At 32.8% G+C, this 27,600-nt stretch overlaps 1 protein-coding gene across 2 annotated transcripts in view; it reads left to right on the forward strand.

The window, feature by feature from the left end:
- LOC103255712 (catenin alpha-3) overlaps window positions 1-27,600 on the forward strand; it is a 165,386-nt gene that overhangs the window by 97,834 nt on the left and 39,952 nt on the right. For both annotated transcript variants that reach the window (XM_008053674.2, XM_021710101.1), the window contains exons 3-4: window positions 4,522-4,627; window positions 21,244-21,378. In XM_008053674.2, coding sequence (XP_008051865.1) covers window positions 4,522-4,627; window positions 21,244-21,378 — 241 coding nt within the window. The remainder of the gene's footprint in view (window positions 1-4,521; window positions 4,628-21,243; window positions 21,379-27,600) is intronic.

Raw genomic sequence — 27,600 nt, forward strand, 5'->3', positions numbered from 1 at the left:
CAGACCTAAATGTAAAACTTTAACTGTAAGAACCTTAGAAAATTCAAGAGACACTATTATGAAAGTTGGAACTGGCATCCAATTCCTGAACAAAACTCGAAACCCACAGGCCATAAGGGATAAGATAGACAAGTGGGACCTCATTAAACTGACAAGCTTCTGCAAAGTAAAAGAAACCATTGAGAGAGGGAGACAGCCCAAAGACTGGGAAAAAATATTTGCCAACTCCATGTCTGACGAAGGCCTAACATCAAGGATCTACAAGGAACTCAAACACGCTGAAAAGAAAAATACAAACAACCCCATTACAAAGTGGGCAAAAGACATGTATAGACACTTGTCAAAAGAAGACATACAAACAGTCAACAGATACATGAAAAATGTTCAGCCTCACTAGTCATCAAGGAGATGCAAATTAAAACTACACTGAGGTACCACCTAACTCCAGTCAGCATGGCCATCATCAATAACTCAAAAAATAACAGATGCTGGAGAGGATTTGGCAAAAAGGAAACACTTCTACACTGTTGGTGGGAGTGTAAACTAGTACAGCTTCTGTGGAAATCAGTGTGGTGATTTCTAAAAGTTCTAAAAATTGACCTTCCATATGACCTCACAATTCCCCTACTGGGAATATACCCGGAAGAACTCAGGTCACTCTATGAAAAAGACACCTGCACACGTATGTTTATCACAGTATTGTTCACAATAGCAAGAACATGGAACCAACTGTGCTGCCCATCAAAAGAGGACTGGATTTTTAAAATGTGGTACATATATATAATGGAATACTATGTAGCCATAAAGAAGAACAAAATCATGAATCTAGCAGCAACCTGGATGGAATTAGAGTATATAATACTGAGTGATCTCTCCCAGAAACAAAGAGCTGAGTATCACATGTTCTCACTCATAAGTGGATCTTGAACAACTACTGTATTACTATAAGAAAAAGATTGAAAGTGGTGAAAATTTTTGGGGGGATGGGGCGATTGGGGAGGTGGGATTGACAGTAGTTGATATCTGCCTGGGAAAGGGTGGGGGGCATAGCTCATCAATAAGGGTACTTGTATGGTGAATATTTGTACACCTAGCCCTGAATTGTACCCCACAATTTGAAAATAAAAATTAAAAGAGGAAAAAAGTAAACGTACAAGTAGAAGGATTTCACATAATCTAACAATACTCTGGAAGAAGCTAGAAAAGCAAGTACAAGACAAACCTGCAATTATTAGAAGGAAAGAAATAATAAAGATCAGCCATACCTAAGCAAAACAGGAACTAAAAAAAAAATAGGGTCAACAAAAGATAATGTGGGTTTTGTGGAAAAATCTATAAATCTTTCTATAAATCTATATACTGCTGGTAGGCTAACCAAGAAAAAAAAAGAGAAGGCCCAAATAAACAAAATCAGAAATGAAAAAGGAGTATTAAAATTGACATCATAAAAATACAAAAGATCATCAAACACTATTACTAACAACTATACCCTAATAAACTGAAAACCTTACTTGAAAAGGATAAATCCTGGACAGATACAACCTATTAAGATTAAGTCAGGGAAAAACAGAGAACCTGAACAGACTATTAATAAGTAATTAGATTAAATCAGTAATTAAAAAAAAGTCTCTCAGCAAAGAAAAGCCCAGGACCAGATGGCTTCACTGTTGAATTCTATAAAACTTACAAAGAAAAACTAACACTAATTTTCCTCAAACTATTCTAAAAATTCAAGTGGAGGTAATTCTATTTTATTTTATGAGGCCAGAATTGCTCTGATATCAAAACCAGACAAGAACACAACAACAACAAAAGAAAACCTCAGGCCAATATCCATGATGAAAAAGGCACAAAAATTCTTAACAAAATACTAGAAAAACAAACCCAATAGAACATCAAAAAGATAATATGTACTGATCAAGTGGGATTTATCTTAGGGATGCAAGGATTATTCAAAATACACAAATCAGTAAATATAATATCACATCAAAGAATGAAGGGCAAAAACCATTGCCTATCTCCATAGATGACTAAAAGCATTTGCTAAAATTCAATATTTTTTTATGACAAAAGCTCACAAGAAACAAGATATAGAAAGAACATACCTCAATATACTAAAGCCTATATGACAAACTTACAGCTTAAATCATACTGACTGGAGCAAAAGTGAAGGCCTTTCCTCTAAAATCGGGAACAAGACAAGGACATTGACTTTCATCATTCTTTTTCAGTCTAGAACTGGAAGTTTTAGCCAGCGCAATCAGGCAAAAGAAAGAAATGAAAGGCAACTAATTTAAAAAAGAGGAAGTCAAATTGTAACTTTTTGCAGATGACATTATCTTATATTTAGAAGAACCTAAAGACTTCAAAAAATTATTAGCTTTATAAACAAATTCAGTAAAGTCACAGAATACAAAATCAACATACAGTAATCAATAATGTTTATATACATCTATAATAAAATATCTGAAAAAAATCAAGAAGCAATGCCATTTACAATAGCTACAAAAATACCTAAAAATAAATTTGACCAAACAGGCAAAAGACCTCTTCAAGAAAAACTACAAAACACTGCTAAAATAAATTGAAGAGGACAAACTAAAAATGGAAAGAAATTTCATGCCTGTGGATTAGAAGAATTAATATTTTTAAATGTCCACAGTATTATACCAAAAACAATCTATAAATTTAGTGTAATCCCTATCCAAATACTAATGACATTTTTCAACAGAAATAGAAAAAACAATCTGAAAATTTATATAGAACTAAAAAATGCCTCAGATAGTTAAAGAAATCCTGAGTAAAATGGACAAAGCTGAAGCATAAACCACCTGACTTCAGTATATACTAAAAGGCTACAGTAGCCAAAACAGCATAGTATTGGTATAAAAACTGACATGTAGACCAGTAGAACAGAATACAGAACCCAGAACTAAATCCAAGTATTTACAACCGATTTATTTTCAGTGAAGTTGCCAATAACACATACTGGGGAAAGAACAGTTTCTTTACTGAATAATTCTGGGAAAACTGGATATTCATATCCAGAAAAATACAAGTAGACACCTAGATATCACTGTACACAAAATCAACTCAAGATAGATCAGACTAAAATGGAAGACCTGAAACTAGAATATTACTTGAAGAAAACATAGGAAACAGTACAGAACATTGATCTAGACAAAGGTTTTATGGCTAAGACCTCAAAAGCACAGGCAATAAAAACAAAAATAGACAAATGTGACTACATTAAACTAAAAAAGCTTCTGCACAGCAAAAGAAGTAAACAAGAGAGTAAAAGGACAATTAACTAAATGGGAAAAAAATATTTGCAAGCTATCTCTCTAGTAAGGGCCTAATATTCAATATATACAAGGAACTCAAAACAAGTCAACTGGGAAAAAAAGAATAATCCCATTAAAAAGTTGACAAAGACATAAATAGACATTTTGGTAAAAGAAGATATACAAATGGTCAACAGGTATATGAAGATATTGTCAGCACCATTGGTCTTCAGGGAAATGCAAATCAAAACCACAATGTGACATCATCTCACTCCAGTTAAAATGGCTATTGTTAAAAAGACATAGAGTGACAGATACAGATGAGGATATATTGAAAAGGGAACTCATAACATTGTTGGTGGGAATGTAAAGTAGTACTGCCATTATGGAAAACAGTATGGAGAGTTCTCAAATCTAAAAACAGACATACCATATGGTCCAGCAATCCCACGACTTGGTATTTATCCAAACAAAAGGAAATTAGCATATCTAAGAGATATCTGTACCTCCATGTTTTATAATACTATTCACAATAGCCAAGATATGGAATTAACCTAAAGTCCATCACTGGATGAATGGATAAACAGAATGTTGTGTACATATATAATGAAATACTACTTGACTATAAAAAGGCATAAAATCCTGTCATTTACAGTAACTTGGGTGGAAATGGCAGTCATTACATTAAGTGCAATGAGCCAGGCACAGAAAGACAAAAGTTCACATATTCTCTTGCCTATGTGGGACCTAAAAAAAGTTGATCTCATGGTGATGGAGGGTAGAATGATGATTACTTGAGTTTTAAGGAGTAAGTGTGTGTTGGGGGAGGTAAGGTAGGTTGATTATTGCATACAAATATGTAGTCAGGTACAAGTAATAAGTTCTAGTGTCTGATGGCAGAGCAGGATAACTATATTCAATGACAATGTATTATATATTTCAAAATAGCTAAAAGAGAAGACTTGAAATATTTCCAACACATAGAAATAATAAATACTTATGATGAGAATACTTAGAATACCCTGTCTTGTTCATTATAATTCTATGCATGTAACAAAATAAAAGAACCCCATAAATATATGTGAATATGATGTATCAATAAAACATTTTAAGAATAATTAAAATGGTAACAAAAAAAAAGATTAAAAGTAGTCCTGCTGATCAAAATGCAGATAGATTTTTTTTCCCACAAATCAGTGTACTAACATGTTTTATTTATTTTATTATTTATTTTCAGGGGCAAAGGTCCACTAAAGCATACAACTGATGTGATCTATGCAGCTAAAATGATATCAGAATCAGGATCAAGGATGGATGTTCTTGCTCGGCAGATTGCCAATCAGGTGAGTTATTTACAAACGGACATGGTAAAACTCCATGCTAATTGCTCCCTGCTGTTTGAACATTGATTAGAGTAGATTAGAATTTTTACTTCATTTGAACATTTTTCTAAATTATCATTGAATTTTTAAAATATTATTAATTGAGGTGAGTGGATTGCCTGAACCCGCGGGTTCGAGACCTGCCTGGGCAGCAAGAACTCATCTCTACAATAAATCAAAATATCAGCCGGGCGTGGTAGCACATGCCTGTAATTCCTGCTACTTGGAAGGCTGAGGCGGAAGGATCGCCGGAGCCCAGCAGGTCAAGGCTGCGGTGGCCGGGAGCGGCCATTGCACTCCAGTCTGGGCGACAGAGTGAGACTCCAACTCAAAAAAAAAAAAAAAAAAAATATATATATATATATATATATATATATGCACACACATATATTATTAATATACACATAATGGACAAGTAAATATAAGAAAGCTTAGTTATTTCTTTGGGTAGATTTTTTTAAAACTTTAAGTATAATCAAATTATTTTAAATATTAGCTTTTTCAGCTTCAAATATACTAAATTTATTTTAGTTGGTTGTAACAACAAAAGTGAGTTTTTGTTGTTATCTTAGATTTCTTTCTTTTTTTGTCTATGTATTTAAAATTTTTTTTTATTTGTAATTGACATATAATAGTTGTACATATCTGTGGGTTACATGTATTATTTTTATGGTCTGTATATACTGTGTGTTGATCAAAACAAGGCAATTATCATATATTACACCTCAAACATTTATCACGTTTTTGTTTTGCAAACATTCAAAATTGTCTCATATAGTTATTTTGAAATATACAATAAATTATTGTTAACGATATTCAGCCTATACTGTTATAGAACACTAAAATTTTTCCCTCCTAATTTCATTTTTTGTACTTATTAACCAAATTCTCCTTATCCTTCTCTCCCCTCTCCTCCTCCCAGCTTCTGGTCGCCACTATTTTATTCATTATTTCTATGACTTGAATGAAGGTGCATGATATTTGCCTTTCCAGCCCTGACTTATATCACAATGTCCTCCAAGCTCATTCATGTTGCCACAAATGACAGGATTTTATTCTTCTATATGCCTGGATACTCTATTGTCTATATATACCACATTTTATTTACTGATTCATCCATTGATGGACACATAGTTTCATTCCATATCTTGATTGTTGTAAATAGTGCTCCCATACACATGGAAGTACAGGTATCTCTTCAATATACTTATTTCCTTTCCTTTGGATAAATACACAGTAATGGGATTGTTGGATCATATGGTAATTCTATTTTGTTTTCTGAGATATCTCCATACTGTTTTCCATAATGACAGTACCAGTTTACATTTCCAAAAACAATGTCTGAGGGTTCCTTTTTCATTTTTTCCTCACTAGTGTCTGTTACTTTTTGCCTTTTTAATAATAGGCATTTTAAGTAGAATGAGATGATATCTCATGGTTTTGATTTGCATTTCCCTGATGATTAGTGATGTAGAACATCTTCCCATATACTTGTTGGCCATTTGTATGTCTTCTTTTGAGTTATGTGTATTCAAATAATTTGCCCATTTTAAAATCATATTTTTATTTTTCTCTTGAGTTGTTTGAGCTCCTTGTGTATTCAGGTGGAGTGTTTAGGTTTTTCCAATTACAAGATCATGTCAGCCGGGCTCAGTGGCTCAGCCTGTAATCCCGCGCCTTTGGGAGGCTAAGGTGAGTAGATTGCCTGAGCCCGAGGGTTCGAGACCCGCCGGGTCAGCGAGACCTCATCTCTACAATAAATCAAAAATCAACCGGGTGTGGTAGCGCGCGCCTGTAGTTCCAGCTACTTGGAAGGCTGAGGCGGAAGGATAGCCAGAGCCCAGCAGGTGGAGGCTGCAGTGGCCGGGAGCAGCCACTGCACTCCAGTCTGGGCAGCAGAGTGAGACTCCAACCCCCCCCCCCAAAAAAAATCATGTCATCTGCAAAGAGACGATTTTACTTCATCATTTGCAATTTGGATGCACTTTATTTTTTTTTCCTCTTGCTTAATTGATCTGGCTAGGACATTCAGTTCTATGCTGAATAAAAGTGGTCAAAGATCTTAGAGAAAAGGCTTATAGGGTTTTTAAAAATCCTTTTTGCTATTCAAAAATCAATATATTTCAATATTTAAGTATATTTTCTGTATCAACAATATATTCTAGTATTTTATTTTAAATTGAAGGAAACCATATTTAATAGAATACTAAAATAAAGCTAGAATGTGTATGAAGTATATAATTACTATAGAGATATGTTTATAATCATTGGTTCCTTTGGTTTGGGATTTCTCATGTCTATTCTGATATTTCTAAGCAGATAAATTATTAGACTCACTTTATGCTTAACTTTAATTTAAAAATTAGTTGGTTTCATTAGTTAATGTGTTGAGACAGTCAATTAATATTTCAGACTGGGGTGTGATATTACTTTGCAGCTTTTGTAATACATTCAACTATATAATACATATTTATTTCCCTTTGGGAAAAACTCATTTTATTTATTTTGCAGCTTTCCACATTATTTCTTGCTTATATATTCGGAAGGAAATTTTATTGGACTGCTATTTATTATGATTACCATTATTCACTCTACTTCTTGGAACATGAAGAACTCTCTCCTATTAGATATTATATTTGTGAATATAAGGAAAGAGAAACAAGGACAAATAATAGTGGATAAAAAATTTGAAATCATTCTTAAACATATGGGTCTTTTTAGTACATTGTTACTTTAATCATTATAAAAATGTTATTAATCTTGTTTATTTGTATTTACAGTTAAAACAAACTTTATCCTAATGTAAGTCAAAATTTTCTACTCTGAAAAAATGACTGAAGCCTATGTATTTCCATGTTTTTTCTTCTTTTAAAGCTTTACTGCAAACACTTTTATGACAAAGGCTAAGTCTTTTTGGAATAATTGAAATCATAGTACATAGACAGATTTACATGTACTAATAATGTTTAGATGCTGATGCTTCTTACCATTTTTCTTCTGTTTCTTTTGGAACACACAATTTTCAAAACTCAAATAATTGTGTCACTTTAAGTTTTGTTATATTGATATTCTTTTTTAATTGGATCAGATCACCTTGAAGTAGGTACTTTAATAATGTAACTTTATTAAATTATGCCATTGTTTTTAGCATTATTCAAATTGTATGAGAGAAAGCAAAAGTATCATCTCAGTTCCATGTAGCTTTGACATTTTAAGAGAAGCTTACAGAAGCAGTCACTGACTAATGAAGAATTATGGATGACTCTCTTTGGCCTTTTCCATTTCATATATAAAGGAGTTTCAAGTGAATTACTTTTATTCTGAACCAATACAATTCTACAGAATCGAAATTGAGAATAAAGAAACTGATTCAGTTATTACAGTGATCATCTAGGGAGATTGTGAGTGTGCTTCTAATACTATTTGATGGATTAACAAAACTTTAGACAAAAAATAATGTCTGAAATTGATTGTGGAATGCAATTGAGTAAAGTGAATAAGGTGATTTTCAGCGTCTATATTTTTCTGATACTTTGGTTGCTTTCTATTTTGATCAATCTAATCGTTCAAAAGATTTTAACAATCTTTGTAATGCCTTTTTGTCTGATTTTTTGCTGGATTGTCACCAGGTCAAACACCAGTTAATTTCAAATTTCACCTAACATGGCTCTAAAATTGGTATTTATATTTATATATTATATTATACTATTTTAATGGTAGAATCAGTTTGGACGTGGTTGTTTCTCTTTTCCCCCCTTTATTTCAATAGCTTTAGGGGTTGCAAATGGTTTTTGCTTTGGACTTTAAGTGTATCCACCACCCCTATCTGTGCACATTGTATGCAAGAGGTGATTTTTTTTGTCTCTCCACCTCTTCGCCCCCTTCCTCTCTGAGTCTTCAGTATCCATTATGCCATTCTCTCTGTCTTTGGAGATCCTTAGATTAGCTTTCACTTATAAGCGAGAACATGCAGTGTTTGTTTTTTTGTTCCTGAATTAGTTGACTTAGGACATTTTCCAGTTTCATCCAAGTTGCTGCAAAATACATTATTTGATTCTTTTTGATAGCTGAATAGTATTCCATAGTATATGAGTATATACCACATTTTCATTATCCACTGATAAGTTGATGGGCATTTAAGTTGATTTCACATCTTTGAAAATGTGAACTGTGCTGTGATGAACATATGGATGCAGGTGTCTTTTTTATATAATGAGCTCTTTAGGGTAGATACCTAGCAGTGTATTACTGGATCAAATGGTAGATCTACTTTTAGTTCTTTGAGAAATCTCCATACCAATTTCCATAGAAGTTACACTAATCTGCATTCCCATCAACAGTATATAAGTATGTAAGTGTTCCTTTTTCTCTGCATTTGGGCTATCATCTAGTGTGTGTGTGTGTGTGTGTGTGTGTGTGTGTGTGTGTGTGTGTGTGTGTGTGTGTGTGTGTGTGTGTGTGTTTAATGATGCCCATTCTGACTGGTGTAAGTGATAACTCATTGTGGTTTTGAGTTGCCTTTCCTTGACAATTAATGATGTTGAACATTTATTTTATATGTTTTTTGGCCATTTGTGCATCTTCTTTTCAGAGATATCTGTTCATTTTGTTTTTCCACTTTTTAATGGAGTTATTATTTGCTTTTTTCTTGTTGAATTGCTTGAATTCTTTGGAGATTCTGGGTATTAGTCCTTTTTCAGATGTATAGTTTGTGAATATCTTCCCCCATTCTGTGGGTTGCTTATTTGTTCTGTTTATTTTTTAAATTTTTTTTATTTTTGCCATGCAAAAGCTTTTCAGTTTAAGTCCCATTTGTTTATTTTTGTTGTTGCATTTGCTTTTAGGATTTAACCATAAATTATTTACCTAAGTCAACGTCCAGAAGAGTTTTTCCTAGGTTTTCCTAGGATTTTTAGGGATTCAGTTTTGATATTTGAGTCTTTAGCCGATCTCGAGTTAATTTTTGTATATGGGGAGAGAAAGAAATCAAGTGTCATTTTTCTGCAAGTAACTATATAATTTTCCCAGCACTATTTGTTGAATAGGGGTTCCTTTACCCAGTGTATACTTTTGTATGCTTTGTCAAGGTCAGTTGGTTGTAAGTATTTTAGTCTATTTCTGGATTATTCATTCTGTTTCATTGGTCCATGTGTCTGCTCTTGTACCAATACCATGCTGTTCTGGTTACTACAGTCTTATAGTATAATTTGAAGTCAGGTAGTGTGATGCCTCAACCTTTGTTCTTTTTGCTTAGGATTTCTTTGGCTATTCTGACTCTTTTCTGGTTCCATATGAATTTTAGGATTGTTTTGTTTAATTTTGTGAAAAATGATATTGGTAGTTTGATAGGAATTTAGTTGAATCTGTAGATTACTTTGGATAATATGATCATTTTAATAATATTGATTGTTCCAATCTATGAATATAGGGTGTTTCTGCATTTGTTTGTGTCCTCTAAAATTTCTTTCATCAGTTTTGAAGTTCTCTTTGTAGAAAACTTTCGCCTTCTGAATGAAATATTTCCTAGGTATTTTAGCTTTTTGGCTGCTATTGTAAATAGAATCGAGTTCTTGATTTGATGTACAGCTTGGTCACTCTTAGTATAGAGCAGTGTTACTGATTTGTATGTGTTTTTGTTTTTTTTTTTAATCCTGGAATTTTACCAAATTGATTTATCTTTCGGGGGAATCTTTAGGATTCTCTAGGTATAAGATTATATCATTTGTATACAGAGATAATTTGATTTCTTTTTTTCCAATTTGAATCCCCTTTATTTCTTTCTCTTGCCTAATAGCTCTGTCTAGTACTTCTAGTACTATGTTGAATAGAAATGGTGAAAGTGGGCATCCTTTCCTTGTTCCAGGTTTACAAGGGGATGTCTTCAACATTTCTCCATTTGGAATGATGTTTGCTTTGGGTTTGTCATATATTGCTTTTATTATTTTGAAGAATGCTTCCTCTGTGCCTATTTTGCTTAGCATTTTTATCATGAAGGAAGGCTGGATTTTATCAAATCCTTTCTCTGCATCTATTTAAAAAATTATATGTAACTGTTTTAAATTTTGTTTGTGTAGTGGGGATCATGCTTATTGACTTGCATATGTTAGACTGCCCCTACATCCCTGGAATAAAATTCACTCAGTAATGGTGTATTTTATTTTTAATGGGATGTTGAATTTGATTTTCTAATATTTTGTTGAGGATTTTCATGTTTATATTCCTAAGTTATATTGGTCTGTAGTTTTTGTTGTTGTAGTTTTGTTACTGTTGTGTCTTTTCTTGGTTTTGGTATTAGAATGACACTGGCCACATATCCTGAGTTAGCGAGGATTCCTTCCTCTTCAATCTTGAGCAATAACTTCAGTAAAATTGATATCTGTTCTTTGAAGATCTGATAAAATTCAGCTATGAATCCTTCAGATCCTGGACTGTTATTTTGTTGTTGTTGTTGTTGGAAGACATTTAAATACAGTTTCAGTCTTGCTATATCATTTTAGTTCTGTTCAGCATTTCCATTTCTTACTGATTCAAAGTTGTATGTTTCCAATAATTTATCGATTTTCCCTAGATTGACCAGTTTGATTTTATAGAGGTATTCATGATAGTCTCAGATGATATTTTTAATTCCCATTGCATCAATTGTAATTTTTCCATTTCCATTTCTGATGAACTAATTTGAACCTTCTTTCTTTGTTTCCTAATGGTCTGTCGATTTTGTTTACCTTATCAAAGAACCACCTTTTTGTTCCCTTGATCCCTTGTATGTTTTTAAAATTTCAATTTAATTTAGTTCTGCTCTGATTTTCATTATTTCTTGTCTTCTGCTAGCCTTGGGTTTGGTTTCTTTATGTTTTTCTCGTTCCTTGAGGTGTGGTGTTTGTCTGTCAACATGGGATCTTTCAGTCTTATTAATGTAGGCCTTCAGTGCTATAAAATTTCTTCTGAGCACAGTTTTGACTGTGTTCCAGAAGTTTTGATAGCTTGTATAATTGTTGTCATTTATTTTGAGGAATTTTTAAAATCTCTGTCTTGATTTTATTGTTAACCCAAGGATCATTCAGGAACAGACTGTTTAACTGTCATGTTTTTGTTTGGTTTCATTTTTGTTTGGGTCTTCTTGGAGTTAATTTCTAGTTTTATTCCACTGTGGTCTGAGAAGATGCTTGATTTGATTTGGATCTTTCTGAATTTATTGAGACTAGATTTGTAGCCTAATGTGTGGTCTGTCTTGAAGAATGTTCCATGTGCTGATGAGAAAAAAATGTATATTCTGTGATTTTGCTGTGGAATGTTCTATAGATATCTGTTGACTCCATTTGCTCTAGCATCTGGTTTAACTCCAATGTTTCTTTCTTGATTTTCTGCCTTGATAATCTGTCTATTACTGTCAGTGGTGTGTTGGAGTCTCCCACTATTATTGTATTGCTGTCTATCTCTTTTTTTAGGTGTAGTGGAATTTGTTTTATAAAATAGGGAACTCTGATGTTAGGCACATATATATTTTAAATTGTCACATCATCTCATTGGATTGATTCCTTTATCCTTATATAATAACATCTTTGTCTTTTTTTACTATTGTTAATTTAAAGTCTGTTTTATATGATATAAAAATGGCTAATCCTGCTAGTTTTTGGTTTCTGTTTGCATAAAATATTTTTTCGTATCTTTTTACCTAGAGTCTACAGGAATGATTGTGTGTTAAGTGCGTCTCTTGGAGGCAGAAGATATTTGGGTTATGTTTTGTTAACCATTCTGCCAGTATGTATCTTTTTAGTGGAATATTGAGACCATTTACTTTCAGTGTTAATGATGGTATTAAGGTACCAATTCATTCACTGTACTCGATGCTATTGGTTGGTTGATTATTTATTTATTTATTTACTTGCTTATTTATCTCTATTGAGTTGGTGTTCCTTAATGCCTGTGAGTTTCATGATTTTGAGCATTTTTTCTACTGGTGAGTTTTGACGTTTTGTTTTAGTAGTTAGAATTCCTTTGAGTATTTTTTGTACAACAGGTCTGGTGTTGACAGATTCCTTCAACATTTGCTTGTCTGAGAAAGACTTCATTTCTGTTTGATTTATGAAACTTAGTTTTGCAGAATACAAATTTCTTGGCTGTTACTCTGTTTGAAGAGATTAAAGATGGGACCCCAGTGTCTTCTGGTTTGTAAGGTTTCTTCTAAGAAATCAACTGTTAGTCTGATGTTTACCTTTGTAAGTTACTGATACTTTTTGTCTCACTGCTTTTAAAATTCTTTCCTTCACATTAATTTTGCATAACCCGATGATTTTATGCCTTGGAGATGTCCTTTTTGCAAATAATTTTCTGGTGGGTTCTTTGAGCTTCTTATATATGAATGTTTAAATCTCTGGCAAGGCCAGGGTAGTTTTTCTCCATTATTCCCTCAAATAGGTATTCCAAATCGGTTGCTTTCTCTTTTTCTTCAGGAATACTTATGATTCTTAAATTTGGACATTTTACATAATCCTCCATTTCTTAGAGATTTTGTTCTGTTTTCTTGATTCTTTTGTTTTGTTTTGTTTTGTTTTTGTATGCTTGGCTTAATTTAAAAGTCTTGTCTTCGAGTTCTGAGATCCTTTTTTCTGCTTATTCTAATCTGCTGTTAAAACTTTCCACTTCATTTTGTAGTTCTCTGAATGATTCATTTCTAGAATTTCAATTTCTTTTAAGGTGTCTGTTTCTTTAGAGCGTGTTTCATCCATGTTCTGAATAGGTTTTTTTTTTTTTTTTAAATTTCTTTATGTTGATATTCAATTTTCTGTGGAAGTTCATTGATAAATTTTATAATCAACCTTTTGAATTCTATTACTGAATTTTCATTTTGGTTAGTGTTCATTGCTAAAGAGTTAGTGTGGTCTTCTGGGAAGGTTGGAGTACTCCGTTTTTTCATATTGTCAGATTTATTTTTCTTGTTCCTTCTCATTTGGGTAGACTATTTCTTCTTATTTGAGGTTGTTAGAGGACTGATGTAGGTACTGATTTAGGTTTCCTAGTCTATATATAGCATTGATGTGATGAGTTTCTCAATAGTAGTCCTGTGCTTGGTAGCTGCACTGGCTTACAGCATCCTGAGTGGCTGCAGTGGCTTGGAAAGCAGTGTTAGCTGAGTTCTAGGATTAGGCCTTCCCTAAAGCTGAGGTATTATATTGATATGGTGGGCTCTGATGTTGACCTCTGTCTAGGAGGTGGCACTTGTTAAAGAAAATCAGATGCAGAGATAGCTGTGAGGTTTCTCCTTGGCAAGTGTTACTCCAAGGAAGTGACCAGTCAATTTAGGCTATATTACATAATAATTAGTTTCATTCTATAAGGTTTCATTCTATAAGGTTTCAGAGTCAAAGTGCATATGGAGAGAAAATGAAATAAAATAAGATTAGCTGATACTTCTAATTCTGGTAGCCTGGCATTTTTATTTTTATTTTCCACCCTTCCTTCCTGCTTTGTGTCCTTGAACACATGTTTACTGTGTGTATATCACATACAATTATTGAATCTGGCATTGATATTAGTTATCTAGACAGAGAAAAACTAAAACTTTTTGTTTAAACTTCTAAAAAAAAACAGATAAATAATCTTCTAGTGCCCTCATATAAACTTATTTTTCCCAATCACCCAACATTTCTTAGACTTTAGAATTGTTTCAAGATGGTTTTGTAGCTTAAATATGCCATTCAAGGCATATTTGTTTCAGTCCCATAGAACTGTAGTATAAATTTTATCTGCCTTAGACAGTATCTTCCTAAAGAACAAGATGTTAGCTATCACAATTCTTAAGCATTTTGCTTATGAATAAATAGAATGACAAGTTGGAGAAGTGGAACATGAATCCAAGATTTCAAATTTCTGGCACACATTTCTTTCTATTTCTTCACTCTACACTATAATTCATCATAATAGCAGATATTCTAGAGGACGTAACTAAAACTTTAAAAGACAGAAATAATACAGAAAAAGATTTCAATTAGTTACAAAAGCAGTATGCCCCAAGTAGAAAGGAAATGAATAGGAAGCAAAATAAAATTAGCATCTGCTAAAGTGCTTTGCATAAGGAGAAAACAAAATTAGCATTTCTGACCCCTGGGTGATGAGTCTGAAGCCTAATTACTTCTTAATTGTAATTTTGCCAACACAAAAATATCCAGGCTAACAACTAGGCACACCCACCTAGTTGTAACTGAACACAATTAAAATACATTTTCAGTGTTAAATACATTGACAGTACTAGTTCAAGAAAATCTGACATTAATGAAAAGCAAAGTACAAGCCAAATCTTTCGAAATGCACTCAGTTATTAACAAAGTCACCTACAAATTTAATTGATATTGATATTTGACAAAATATTGCTGGTAGCTAGCCTCACTTGAATTATTTTGCGTTGATGTTATAAAAGCCAAATAGTTACCATCATAAAACTATATTAAAGATAAACTTCTGGGACATTCATTATATTAATATTACATATCTCTTCTGGATATAATTTCAAGACACTCCTTGTGACAATATGTGTATTTTAATATGATTATCTATCTAAAATTTACTTCAAGCAGGGATTTTGATGCCTAAATTAGTTTTCAAAATAAACCAATTCTTATTTTATTAAACAAACACACAGAAAGTTCTCAGGAATAAAATAGGACTCAAAATATACTGAAATATTTCATCTATTTATATCTCTGAAGTAGTAGTCAATCTTCTGTTCAACAGGATGCTATTTTATTGGATATTTGTTATTTTTTGTTTCATTAAAATAATGCTTTAAATGCTCTAAGGGTAATTATCTATTCAGGTTCATTTCATATATACAGAACTATGACATCAGGAACCAAAGAATAAGGTGTTCTTGAGTCTAGGTGAAATAAACTACTTTGGTATGGGTGCGGAAAAAGAAGGGTGAGGAAAGTTTCTCCTTACATCTGGTTGGTTGTCTTTAACCAAAAACTTCAAATAAAAAGAATTTGTCTGAGTCTTACTGTTCTACTACATAACATATACCTATAATATAATATATGTCTATACTGTAACATACACAATAGCATATATAATTTCCAGTTAAACAGCATTTATTTATTGAGCTATGTCATGCATCATAGTTTCCCAAATTAACTCTTAAAAATCAGCATGAAGCCGGGCTCGGTGGCTCAGCCTGTAATCCTGCGCCTTTGGGAGATTGAGGTGAGTGGATTTCCTGAGCCCGCGGGTTCGAGACCCACCTGGGCAGCAAGACCTCATCTCTACAATAAATAAAAAAAAAAAAATTAGCCGGGCATGGTAGCGCGCCTGTAATTCCGGCTACTCGGAAGGCTGAGGTGGAAGAATTGCCCGAGCCCAGCAGGTCAAGGCTGCGGTGACCGGGAGTGGCCACTACACTCCAGTCTGGGCAACAGAGTGAGACTCCAATTAAAAAAAAAAAAAAAATCAGCATGTCCAATTTTGACCATGAATCAGTCATCCTTTATCACTGATATTATAAAGAAATTCCACTGTATTTTTAATTATACTTTCCTAAAACCTTCTCTGTTCTGTGTTTCAGAGACTTGAGTTTGCTAAGGAGCTGTTGTCATATGCATAGCAAAGAAAAACAATTCAACCTATATTTGGATTTCTAGATGTAGAATTATCACAAATTAATGGCTCAACAGATTTAAGAGATGGTAGAGAGGGAAAGCGCACTCTATTATGAGATAGCTCATTCAAAGGGAAAAATAGGCAAGATAGTGAATTGAATATTTGAGTTATATATGTTGAGAGTAGGCAAGATAGTGAATTGAATATTTGAGTTATATATGTTGAGTATGAAATGTTGATGAGACACTGAAACGGGATGGGAAAATGCAATAAGTTTATGGATCTTCTGATGATGGGGCTGGATGATAGATTTTTGTAGTTTGTATTGAGTAAGTGATGGATGAAATCAGAGCATTGTCTGCTATTGTACTAGAAGAGGGTGATAATAAAAGGATGCCCAAGAATAAAAGCTGTGAACAAGTATTAAAAAATACTTTCAAAGGAGACCAAGAAGGCCTCTATAGAACTAGGAGCAAACCTAAAAGCAAATATTTATAATAATTGAGAGAGAATAGAATTTTAAGAACAAAAGCTGCAGGGTGGCAAAATAAGGAAAGGACTGGGACATGTACTGAGCATTTGGTGATGATAGGACCATTAGTGATAGCAATGAGGTAGAGGAGTTGAAGACAGTTTCTAGCATGATAAGGAAATGAGGAATCTTCATTGAAATATTTCAATCTTCATTGAAATCTTCATTGAAATATCTTGGGTATAGACATGACCCAAAAAAGAGAGATGGGATTATAGGAATGAGGAGGGTTTTTGTTTTGTTTTGTTTTGTTTTGTTTTGTTTTGAGAGACTTGATGTAGATTCAAAAATTAGAAGATGTTACATGCGGAGAAAAATATGGAATCATCGATGATCTGTGACCTAGAGCAAGGTGAAATGATGCAACCTCTGTGCTGGATTACAGGGAAAGAAAAGAGCCCTGTGGGAAGAAAAAGGTCATGAATACCAACAGCTTTTGCTATCACTGATTGCTTAAAATTCTTATTCTTGAAATTCACAGTGACATCTCATACTTTTCATTAACAAACTTTGCCAGCCTAGCAGAATTTACACTGTTGTCTGTAACTGCAAATGCCATTTTAAATGTATCTTAAATAAAGTTTAGACTCCAAAATGGGCAAAAAATAAAAAACTAAGATTATGGAATAAAGATTTTAAAAGTGGTCATATTGCAAATTTATGCTCAAAATTTAAACTAAAGGGTAATGAATATTTTCCACTCTTTTCTCGTTAGTAAATTATATCTTCTGTATTGGTTCCAAGCATCTTACAACAAAAGCAAAAACCGGTTTAATGTGAGAAAATGACTTAGGCTGACATGCCATCTCCTTACCTGTAGTGAGTCACCCTGTGATTATGAAACTTGGGTTTAAAAACAAAATCCATGCATTCAAAAGCTAACCAGATGGTCTGGTCAATGTCTCCTATCTTAATACACTGAGAAATAATAACCAAAGTGTGCTGTGATGTATATCACTTGATATGCCTCGAAGGCTCTGATAGTAGTCTTTTTAAAATTATTTCTATGCAAAATTTTTTGGGGAGAAAGTCAAAGGCAAGAATGTTCTACAAATCTAGAGTCCAAAGTTTTCTATCACCTTTATGTACAAAAGGTAGAAATAAAGATTATTTGTTGTTTTTTACAATTCAATTTATTATGCTTTTATAAAAATTGTATACATTTGAGGTCTACAGTATAATCAACAAAATGATAAAACAATATATTTATCAAGAGAAAATATTTGTGAACGATATATCTGATAAAAAGTTACAAACCAAAACTTATTAAAAACTCACATAAGAACTCATAGAACTAGCAAAATGGTCAAAGGACTTGATAGACATTCTTCCAAAGAAGACATATAATGGCCAGAAGGAAATTTGGCAAATAATAGAAGAGCATTTTAAAGTGGGAATGAATAGCACTCGGATTGGCAGTTGAGGGAAACTGCCAGAAGACGGAGGGGCACACCTCATCAACAAGGGTACCTGGATAATGAACATTTGTATATCTAACCCTGAATTGTAGCCCACATCTTTAAAATAAAAAAATAAAATAAAAAATAAAATGGGAATGAAACATTCAATTGATTCTGTTTCTAGACAGCAAAAACCAACTCCCAAGGACTTCCCAAATATCACTGGGAAATAAAGCTTTACTAACTTGTATAGCATGAGAATTTACCAGTTAGTATGTTTTTCTGCTTCAGTTATAAACCTACTGTCACTGATAGCTATAATCAGGATAGTCTAATCAAGTCTGAAAAGGAAGGATAAAATCTAGGTCAAGCAACTTTTAGCTTCCAAAAGAACTTCAAACTTTCTATTTATTTGATTCATTCTTTCTTTACTTAGTGGAATTATAGATTCTTCTGGTCTGCCCTTGAGAGAGTCTGTTAAGGGACATCACATGTTTTACTTAAACTAGGGTGACTGGAATTAGTTATTGGTCAAGAATCTAATTTATAATTTGCAGGTTCTGTTTTATCAGGAGTTGTATATTGGTGCTGGTCTTCAAGGAACAAATTCACATTAACTGAACTTATAATTTGCAAATAAGAGTTTCAATTTCAGAAACTAATTTATAAATCAGAGTGGTAATTTACTATTTACTATATAAGATATGACAGGCAAGAAGACAGATATTGTTCATAGACCTCAGAGGAAAGGAATGCAAGTTCAACCACTAAATTTAACACTTCTCAATTGACAAGTCAATTCACTTCTCTGTGCTTCACTTTTCTGCTTTGCTAAATGGGGAAAATGACAGAAATTACTTTATGAAACTGTGTAATTATAAAAAAAGTATCTAGAATTAAAAAGTATCTAGAATAGTAGATAGATAAAACATTATGTGTGTCAGGAATTATTAGTGTGTCCCTCCATGAAAACAAATGTTAAGAAAGTTACTTAGTGAGGAAACAAAAAAGTTTTAATAAATGCCATATAGAAGAGATCATTGTGCATTCATGTAATGAAACAGAGAAAGCTAAATTCAAATCATTTACTATATGTGAAACTTTGTTTGCAAATCTACAAAAATAATTAGATTTAATTAAAATGGTACTTTGAGTACTAATTTAGAATTATTGATGCAAAGGACTTGGCACTGTACCGAGCACAGAGGAACTACCTAATAAAAATCAGCTTCCTGTCAAGATAAAACAAGGACATGACTTGCTTTTCTTCATTATAGGTAATTTCTCATGTGTAAAATAGGAAAAATATCTATGTCTAAGGAATTTTTCATTGAGTGAGATGATCTGCCAACTTACTCTAGAATCTGGCACATAGTAAGAGCTCAATAAAAATAGCTATTATTCCTCCTCCTCCTCCTCCCCTCTCTCCCTCCTTCCCTTCTTTCCTACCCTTTCTCCTTGCTTGTCTTCTTTCCCTTCTTATTAATTAGCTACAATTTAATCCTTTTGAGGAGATTGAGGTATCATCTTTATTTCTTCATTAAACACTTGAGAAGCACCCTTAATCTCAAGACCTTTCTACCATTTTACCTGATTGGCTCTATGATTGGGTGTCATGTATCCATCTATCTATCCACATGCCCATGGCTATATTGCAGATTGATAATATTCCTCTTGAAGAATTTATTTAATTTTCTACCTTTGTTGACTAGTGTTAACTTTGACTCAACGGTCATATGTTATCTTGCACACACATTCTAGAGTTGTGTAGACTATTTAAGAAATATAAAAGAAAATGAGCTTCTCAGGAATTTTCTAACACTCTAGTTAAGTTATTAATTACTGACCAAAAGCAGAAATCCATAAAATGTTTTCTGGGCTTCATCCTACTTTTTAACTCGCAGTTAGCCATTAGAATTAAACAGTTTTTAAAAATAACATTTTATAATTATAGAAGTAATACATATTTAAGATAGAAGATATGAATAAAATTAAAAGTATTGATTATATCACATTTATTGATTACTTGTTTATTTCTTTCTCAGCATGTTTTAGACACACATTTTAATAGAATTTGTTTGAAATTGTGTATGAAATTTTAGATACTGATTTTATTCACTTTCCAAAACATTTTGCTACTTCAATTAAAATTTATATTTTTATACATTATATAGATATACATTTTATGTAGCCTTTCCATTATTTTAGGACTCTTAAGTTGTTTCTAAATTTTGCTATTATAAGTAATGTTGCAATAAATATCTGCATATAAAATCACTGTCCACATTTTCATATTTTACAAAAATTTACTAAAAGTAGAACTAATTTAGGAGAAGTTTTGAAAACTGTATAATTGAGTAAGAGAAAGAACACAAAGATTAAACCCTAATGAAAGATATTTACCCTGTTATGATAAAGTTCAAAGCTGTCCTCCGGGAAATTCCCCACAGTAGATAAAACAGTATAGGAGGCTGTCTTGGGTCAAGAAATTTAATACTCTAAAACATGTATGCTGTTTCTTGGCTCCGGGTTGAACCACAGTTTTTATTTAAGGTAGGAAATGATTTCCTTTGTCTGTAACAGTGAAGAATATTTAATGCTGAAAGTAATATAATAAAATGTGTTTTGATGGAGAATTTTCTTATGCCCACATAAATAACACAGAACAGACGATGCAGAACAGTGAGTTCCAAGGAGGATTCTGATGGTGATTCTAGGTGAAAAGAATAACTGCATTTTAAATATTTCTTTCAATCAGAAGGCTCTGGCCTTATCATAAATTAAAAGCAGTTCCTTTATGTACCGTTTCATGGCTGAAAACTATTTTCGTATTTCTTTCACCTAAGCTGTAGTAACTAAGGTTGAAAACTGAATAAACTATTGTAATCGTAGAAGCATATCAGAATCTACATAAGAATTAATCTGAGAAATTAGTCTCAGTGAAGTAAAAGTTGCGGTCTTGAAATGTATCTGCAATGGCAATACCGTGTTTACTTGCTTTGGTTTGCCTATTATTTATTTTGCTATTTCAATTTTTATCTTTTATACTTATTTAGTGTCCAGATGCATCATGCAAACAGGACTTGTTGGCCTACCTGGAACAAATTAAGTTCTACTCCCACCAACTGAAAATCTGCAGTCAAGTTAAAGCTGAGATCCAGAACCTAGGAGGAGAGCTCATCATGTCAGCTGTGAGTACTGTCCAGCACTTTCACCACCACAGGTGGAAGCTTAAACTAGAGTAACTACACCTCTGCTTACACCACCAAATCTTTTAGATGAATTCAGTTTAGGGTAAACCCAACTGGATTTCATAAAAATACATGTAATTAAACGTATAAGAAATTTGCCACCAGATTTCTTAAAGAAGTATTAAGTAGGTACAACTTGTTTTTATTTACTTCAAAGATTAGAGAATAAATCAGGTCTTGTATAAGAAATTAATGTTTGGATCACAGCTTTCAGACTTCAGAAAGCATACAGATGAAAACCTAAAATAAATCCCACAATTTTTCTAAAATAAATACATGTGGAATAGCAAATTATTACAATGATTGGTATATCATTACTGATTAATATTAATTTCCCAGTTATCTTGATTTTTAAAAATCTTCACTTATACTTTTAGAAGGAGAGTATGGCAGGACCTTATAAATAAGAAATCTTTATAAATCTGTGGTGGCCCTGCATTTCAAGCTGCTGTAAAATTACTATGGTAGAACTAATGTCTAACTTTTCTACTCATCTTTTAATAGCAGTAGATCATTTTTCTAGAGAATATATGGCAATAAAATAATATTTGATATCTATATTGGACTTAGTTATCAATGACTTTGAGAAGGACATAGACCGAGATTATAAATTTAAGTTTAAATGAAACACTATGAACATTCTGGAAATTTATATTCCTGAGGAAAAATGTTTTAAATTACACTAGTATACTTTATAAATTTACAACATCTAGGGCTTCTATATCTTGGCGTTGGACTTTACCTCAGTGAATTAATGTTCTGAAAGAGGACATAGTTGCAACAACACAAGCAAAAGATCACGATCAAGATTAGAAGGAAACAAAAATTCTTACGGACAACTGTCACTTGCCTATATTTGATTTCAATTTTCAAAATTACATACCAGATGGATCACTTATTTTTTTGCTTTGTTTTCTTTCATATATAAAAAAATAAAATGAAGAGGAGTTGAATAACTTTTCTAAGGTCAGACTAGTAAATGTCAGAGCTGGGGTTTACCTTTAAAAGTCTATGCTTTCTCTGTTTAGGCAGACAGCCTTGGCTCTATGATAAAACTGAAGAACCTAAGTCAAAAGTGAATAATTTGAAAATTATGTGATGGGAGTGCTTTCTTTTCCAGTAATTGTCAGAGGAAAAACAATTAGATTTAGTTTCTTTGATACTCAAATTTTACAAAAACGAACACATGAACACAACCTGTACAATACTGGTACCCTGCCACTTTTCACAGAAAAATGTATTTTAAGTAGTCACAAGCCATACAAATAGAAATATATGTGTGTGCTTAGAAAAATATGCATATGGGGGTTTCAGATATTTATAACATTTTAAGTATGGTGTTCACTCAAAAGGTGGCATTAATCAAATGAATGCTAGTGTCATCATATGACAGGCAAGACAGTCAAAGACAATGGCAGAAGCATAGTTGAGTTAATGTCATACTGCACATTGCTACCCTAATTCAATTAAACTTCAAAAAGTAATACATAGATAACAGCTGTCTTCAAATGTGTACACATATTTTTGGCACCCCCGTGTATATATACACATGTATGTATATATTCTTAAACTATTGTGTGTTTATTTTAGATTATTAAACATCCATTCTTATTTTTCTCATTTACAGTTATACTAATTTAAATAAGTAAAAAATATTAATTGGAGGCCAAACTCTGCTGTCTACTTTTCTCAATTTTACACATTCACCATCCTTTATAAGATCTAAATTTATATAAATTTTATTTTTCAAATAAGCTTTCTCATGTTGTCTGAAGCTAAGCTTTAAAAAAATTTTCGATAGAAGTCCAACTTCTACATGACTGTGAAAATATATTACTGTTAATTGCTCCTCTAAAATATAATTTCCTCCAGATCTATAAATTGAGTTGGTATTCTTTTGATGATTCAAATTTATAAGCTTTACATATTTTACAGAAAGATTAGGCAAGAGCTATTCAGAATTCACAATTTACAATTTAAAATCTTAGTCATTTATATAAAATGAGAACTAACACTGCAAATCCAAAGTATTAGTCATCATGTCACCCATAATTTTTCATTAGAAACAAGAAATCTGAAAGGAAAAGCCCATGCCCCCTTTTACATGCCTTACTGCCATCTGTTTGCAGGTAGATCCTAGAAAGCTTTTTAAATGCATTTTTGCATGTGCCAAAGCACAGCTTATTCTCTCAGTGACCCTTACTGACCCTTGTCTTGTTCTTCTTTCTTCTTTAAACTGAGAAGATCTAACCTAAGTTATCATTTTTCCATGAGGACACTTACATAGTAACAAGCATGATTCTAAAGCAGGGAAACTCATTAAAAATTACAGTAATTTGGTATTCAAAACTACAGAGTATTCAAAGTTCACAAAATACAGGTTACATTTTAAGATCAGTTTTATGAAACTTTGCTTTTGGCAAACGCAGTTAATTAAAAAGAAGTCGATATGACTAAGGCATTTCTGAAGTGAATGGGCAGTGTTCTATGGGTCTGGGGTATTACAGTTTAGGATAAAGAAGATAAATGAGTAGCATAAAAGAATCAGAAAGATGTTCTCATCTTATACCATTTAATTAATTTCCCCCCACCACTGTTACATTTTTGCTGGAAGCACTTATTCTGAAGTTGTCTGTTTTACTTGGAAACCAAAGTGCATGTCAACTCCACCACTATGAATTGAACCCCTTTCTTTTCCAAGCATAGTAGAACATTTGGGGGATAAAAAGATGATGATGTAGCAACTGCCCTAAGATTCTCAAGTATATACAAAATTAACTCCAGTCAGAAAAATGTAATAAATATGCAATAGTGGTATGCACAAATGTACGTAGTTTAACAGATGAGACTAGAGTTAATTCCTCCAATGCACAGAACAGACAAAAGGAAGCTCCCTAATGGCTTGACCCTAACTTGGGCCTGGATAAATAAGTAGAAAGCAAATGGTACTTGTAAGAGAAGGGGAGGAAAATACTTTAGGTAGATAGAACAACTGAAATAAAAATACAGAACTAGGGGAGACATGGAATGCTATGGAAATGGCAAGCAATCAGATGTGACTGAAAACAATTGTACATGGTTAATATGTGTACTGTGGAGTGGGGGTGGGGCAGAAGTTGCAAAGGAAACTAGAAGTATTTAAAAAAACACTTATAATATTTTAACTTTATGCTATAGACAATTAAGAGCAATTGAGCATTTTTCAGCCTGAGAATGGCATAAACAGATATATGGATTTGGAAGTTAACTCTTTTTGACAGGGCAGGAATAGATTGGAAAGAGTAGAGACTGGAGAATAGAGACCTTTTCAGGAATTATTATTGTTATTTTTAAATATCCAAGAGAGAAACAAGGAGAGCCTGTTCTAAGGCAATGTTGATGAGAATGGAAAGGAGTGTATCCATATAAGAAACAATTCTGGAAATAGTGTTTAGGGTTAAAGATCTATTGGATGTTAAAGGTGAAGAAGAAATAATTAAGATTTGCCCAAAGATTTGGAGTTTAGACAGTTTATTTAGTCAACAATTATATCATCAACTAAACACTATGTACAGAAGGAATAAGATTATGAAGAATAGGAAAACTCATTCAGGTTTTGCATGTTGAATTTAAGTAATTAAGGGGCATCCAAAGAGAAAGGTTCAGGGCAAGTTGGGTATATGCTTCTGGAACTTAGGAAAGATGTATTAAAAATAGATGGGACCATCCAGTGAAAAAATGTTGGATAAGATTTTAAAAATAGCTGAGACAGAGATACAGAAACAACTTTTTTCTGCAAAGTGATTCCAATGTACCTTTATCAGATACAAAAATGATTTTGGCAGTTAAGACAAATTGGGAGTTTACTATCTTCATAAAGAGAGTCTGAGAATGGGCACTCTAGGACTATTATGGCGGCTTCACAAAGTCATCAGGAAATTAGGCACTTTTGTCTTTCAGCTTCATTATTTTTGACTTCTGGCTTTCATTATTATCAAGGTCAAAAATATGGCTTTTCTAGGTCTAGTTAGAATGACTTTATAGTTCAGGCAGTAAGAACAAAGAGAAACAGAAGCAAACATTTCTTAGATCTTTTTAAGAGACCTTGCAGAAAGTCCTTTGTAAATGCATTTCTTACATATTATTGGCCAGAACTTAGTCATAGGTATGCAGCAAAATAAAGATTTGTTTGTGTTTCCATCTGGCACATTGCTTTCTCCAGTGTAATCAGAGTTTAGTTTCTACAAAAAGGCAAATGGATATGGGGCGGTAGCTGACAATTTCTATCATATCTCCTCTGTGAATATCAAAATCGCAGCAATATTCACATATATAGTAACTATCTTTTTATACATATTCCCCTCTAGACAATAAAGCTTTCAAATATTTTTGAATGATTGAAGGTGCAGATGCAACCTCAAAATAATGCAGGTTGACTGAGTATTAAAAGTACATATTGGCTTTTGCACTTAGAAGGTATTTTCGTATCTTTTCCAAAACAGTGTTAGTAATATGGTAAAGGCAAAAGTCATACAATAGTCGGAGTACTGACCGTGTAGTGACAGAGAAAAGATGGTAGCACAAACTGAATTTTCCAGTAATTTTAAGTTGACAGGAATGAGAAAAAGCAAGAAAGAGACAAACAGAGAAGAGAAAGAGAGAGAGAGACTGAGACTTTGAGGTCAGAGTAGACCACATTGCTGAAAACCTTTTTTTAAAAAATTTTAAATTTATATACTTTTTAAGATGGCAGTAATTGATGTTTAAGTAAAAACAAAACAAACAAGAAGCAGCCAGAAAAGAATGAATCTGTGAAAAATTAAGACTACACCTAATGAAATAAAGTCTGAAGCAGGTAAGAAGAAATGGCATTAGGAGAGCACATAGAAAGATTAAATTTGGGGGATGGGGAAATGAGCTCCTTTTCTGAGCTAGGGTAAAGTTGAATTAAGGTATAATCACATTTAGAGGCAGATGGATCGGAAGTTGAATAATTTCTTGCTAATGGATTCCATATTTAGTAGAAAGGGAAGAGTGATTTTCTGTTAAGATTAAGATTTCAGCTCTCTATAGAAGTTTTATTTTAACAACAGAACAAAATTAAGATGTCCACATCTTCAGTCACTTTTCAACATCGCCTAGAAGAGAAAATAACGTAGGTTAACAACAATGATTTGAGATAGTGAACAGAGATACTGTATGCTGGCCATTATTCTACTAGAGTTGAGTTCCAGGATATTTCCTGGATTATGGAACCCAACTCAGCTTCCATTTAGCCTTCAATCACATGAGAATAAAGTTACCTTGGACTTTATCTTCAAATAGAAAGAGGAGTATATAAAAAACTGAAAAATGATAGTGAAACACAAAGAATCTAAGTTATTAAACATATTGTTGCAGTTCAGTTCCCATAGCCACCTTGACGTATAAAAGTCTTAAATTAGGAATAGAATAAGAAGTGTAAATCTAAGAACATTAAAACATTCCAAGGTTACCTGAAGACATTCCCATAAATTCTTCATCAAGTATTTGTCTAGTGTCCTTATACACTGTGCCCAGAGGGGAAAATGTTGTACTTTGTGAAAGAAGGCTTGCCATAAAGAAGTAAATATTGTTATATTCTAATCTATATAGATAAAAAGAAAATTCAGAAAATAATTAGTAAAATGTTGTAAAACTCTTAAAATTACTTTCCCCCCACATATCATGCTTTTAGATCAGCAGGTTTTTTTTTTTTTGTATAGTACTACTTAAAACAGATTAATTAGGTAACCACTATGTTTCGTGTCCTTCTTTTAATGTGTTTAATTGTGCTCTCTTACCCTGAGGTGGGTGCACCAAAGCCACAATTTTAAAAATTGATAAATAAATAAAATGAATCGGTCAAGGGGAAAGATCAGTTAGACTGAAAATTTGCCAAGCAACTGCAATTTAGCTTTAGCAGAAATCAAGTGGCAGTGTTCATTCAATTAGGAATGACAGGGAAGAGCAACAAGATAGCTGTTGACCCAAAGAGCCACGAGGACATATACAGAACTTAGGCAATCAAGTACATACAGAATAACTTAGTAGGTTAATGTGCTTGCCACATTAAGGCATTAAGGGAATTAGTTAATGAGCTTTCTGAACCTACTGCAATTATTTGTGGACATCAAGAAAGTTGGGAAAACTTTAAAAAATGAT

This window comes from Carlito syrichta, unplaced genomic scaffold (genome assembly GCF_000164805.1).
Source record: "Carlito syrichta isolate Samal-C Ts95f unplaced genomic scaffold, Tarsius_syrichta-2.0.1 Scaffold75492, whole genome shotgun sequence".
In the NCBI taxonomy this organism is placed as follows: domain Eukaryota; kingdom Metazoa; phylum Chordata; class Mammalia; order Primates; family Tarsiidae; genus Carlito; species Carlito syrichta.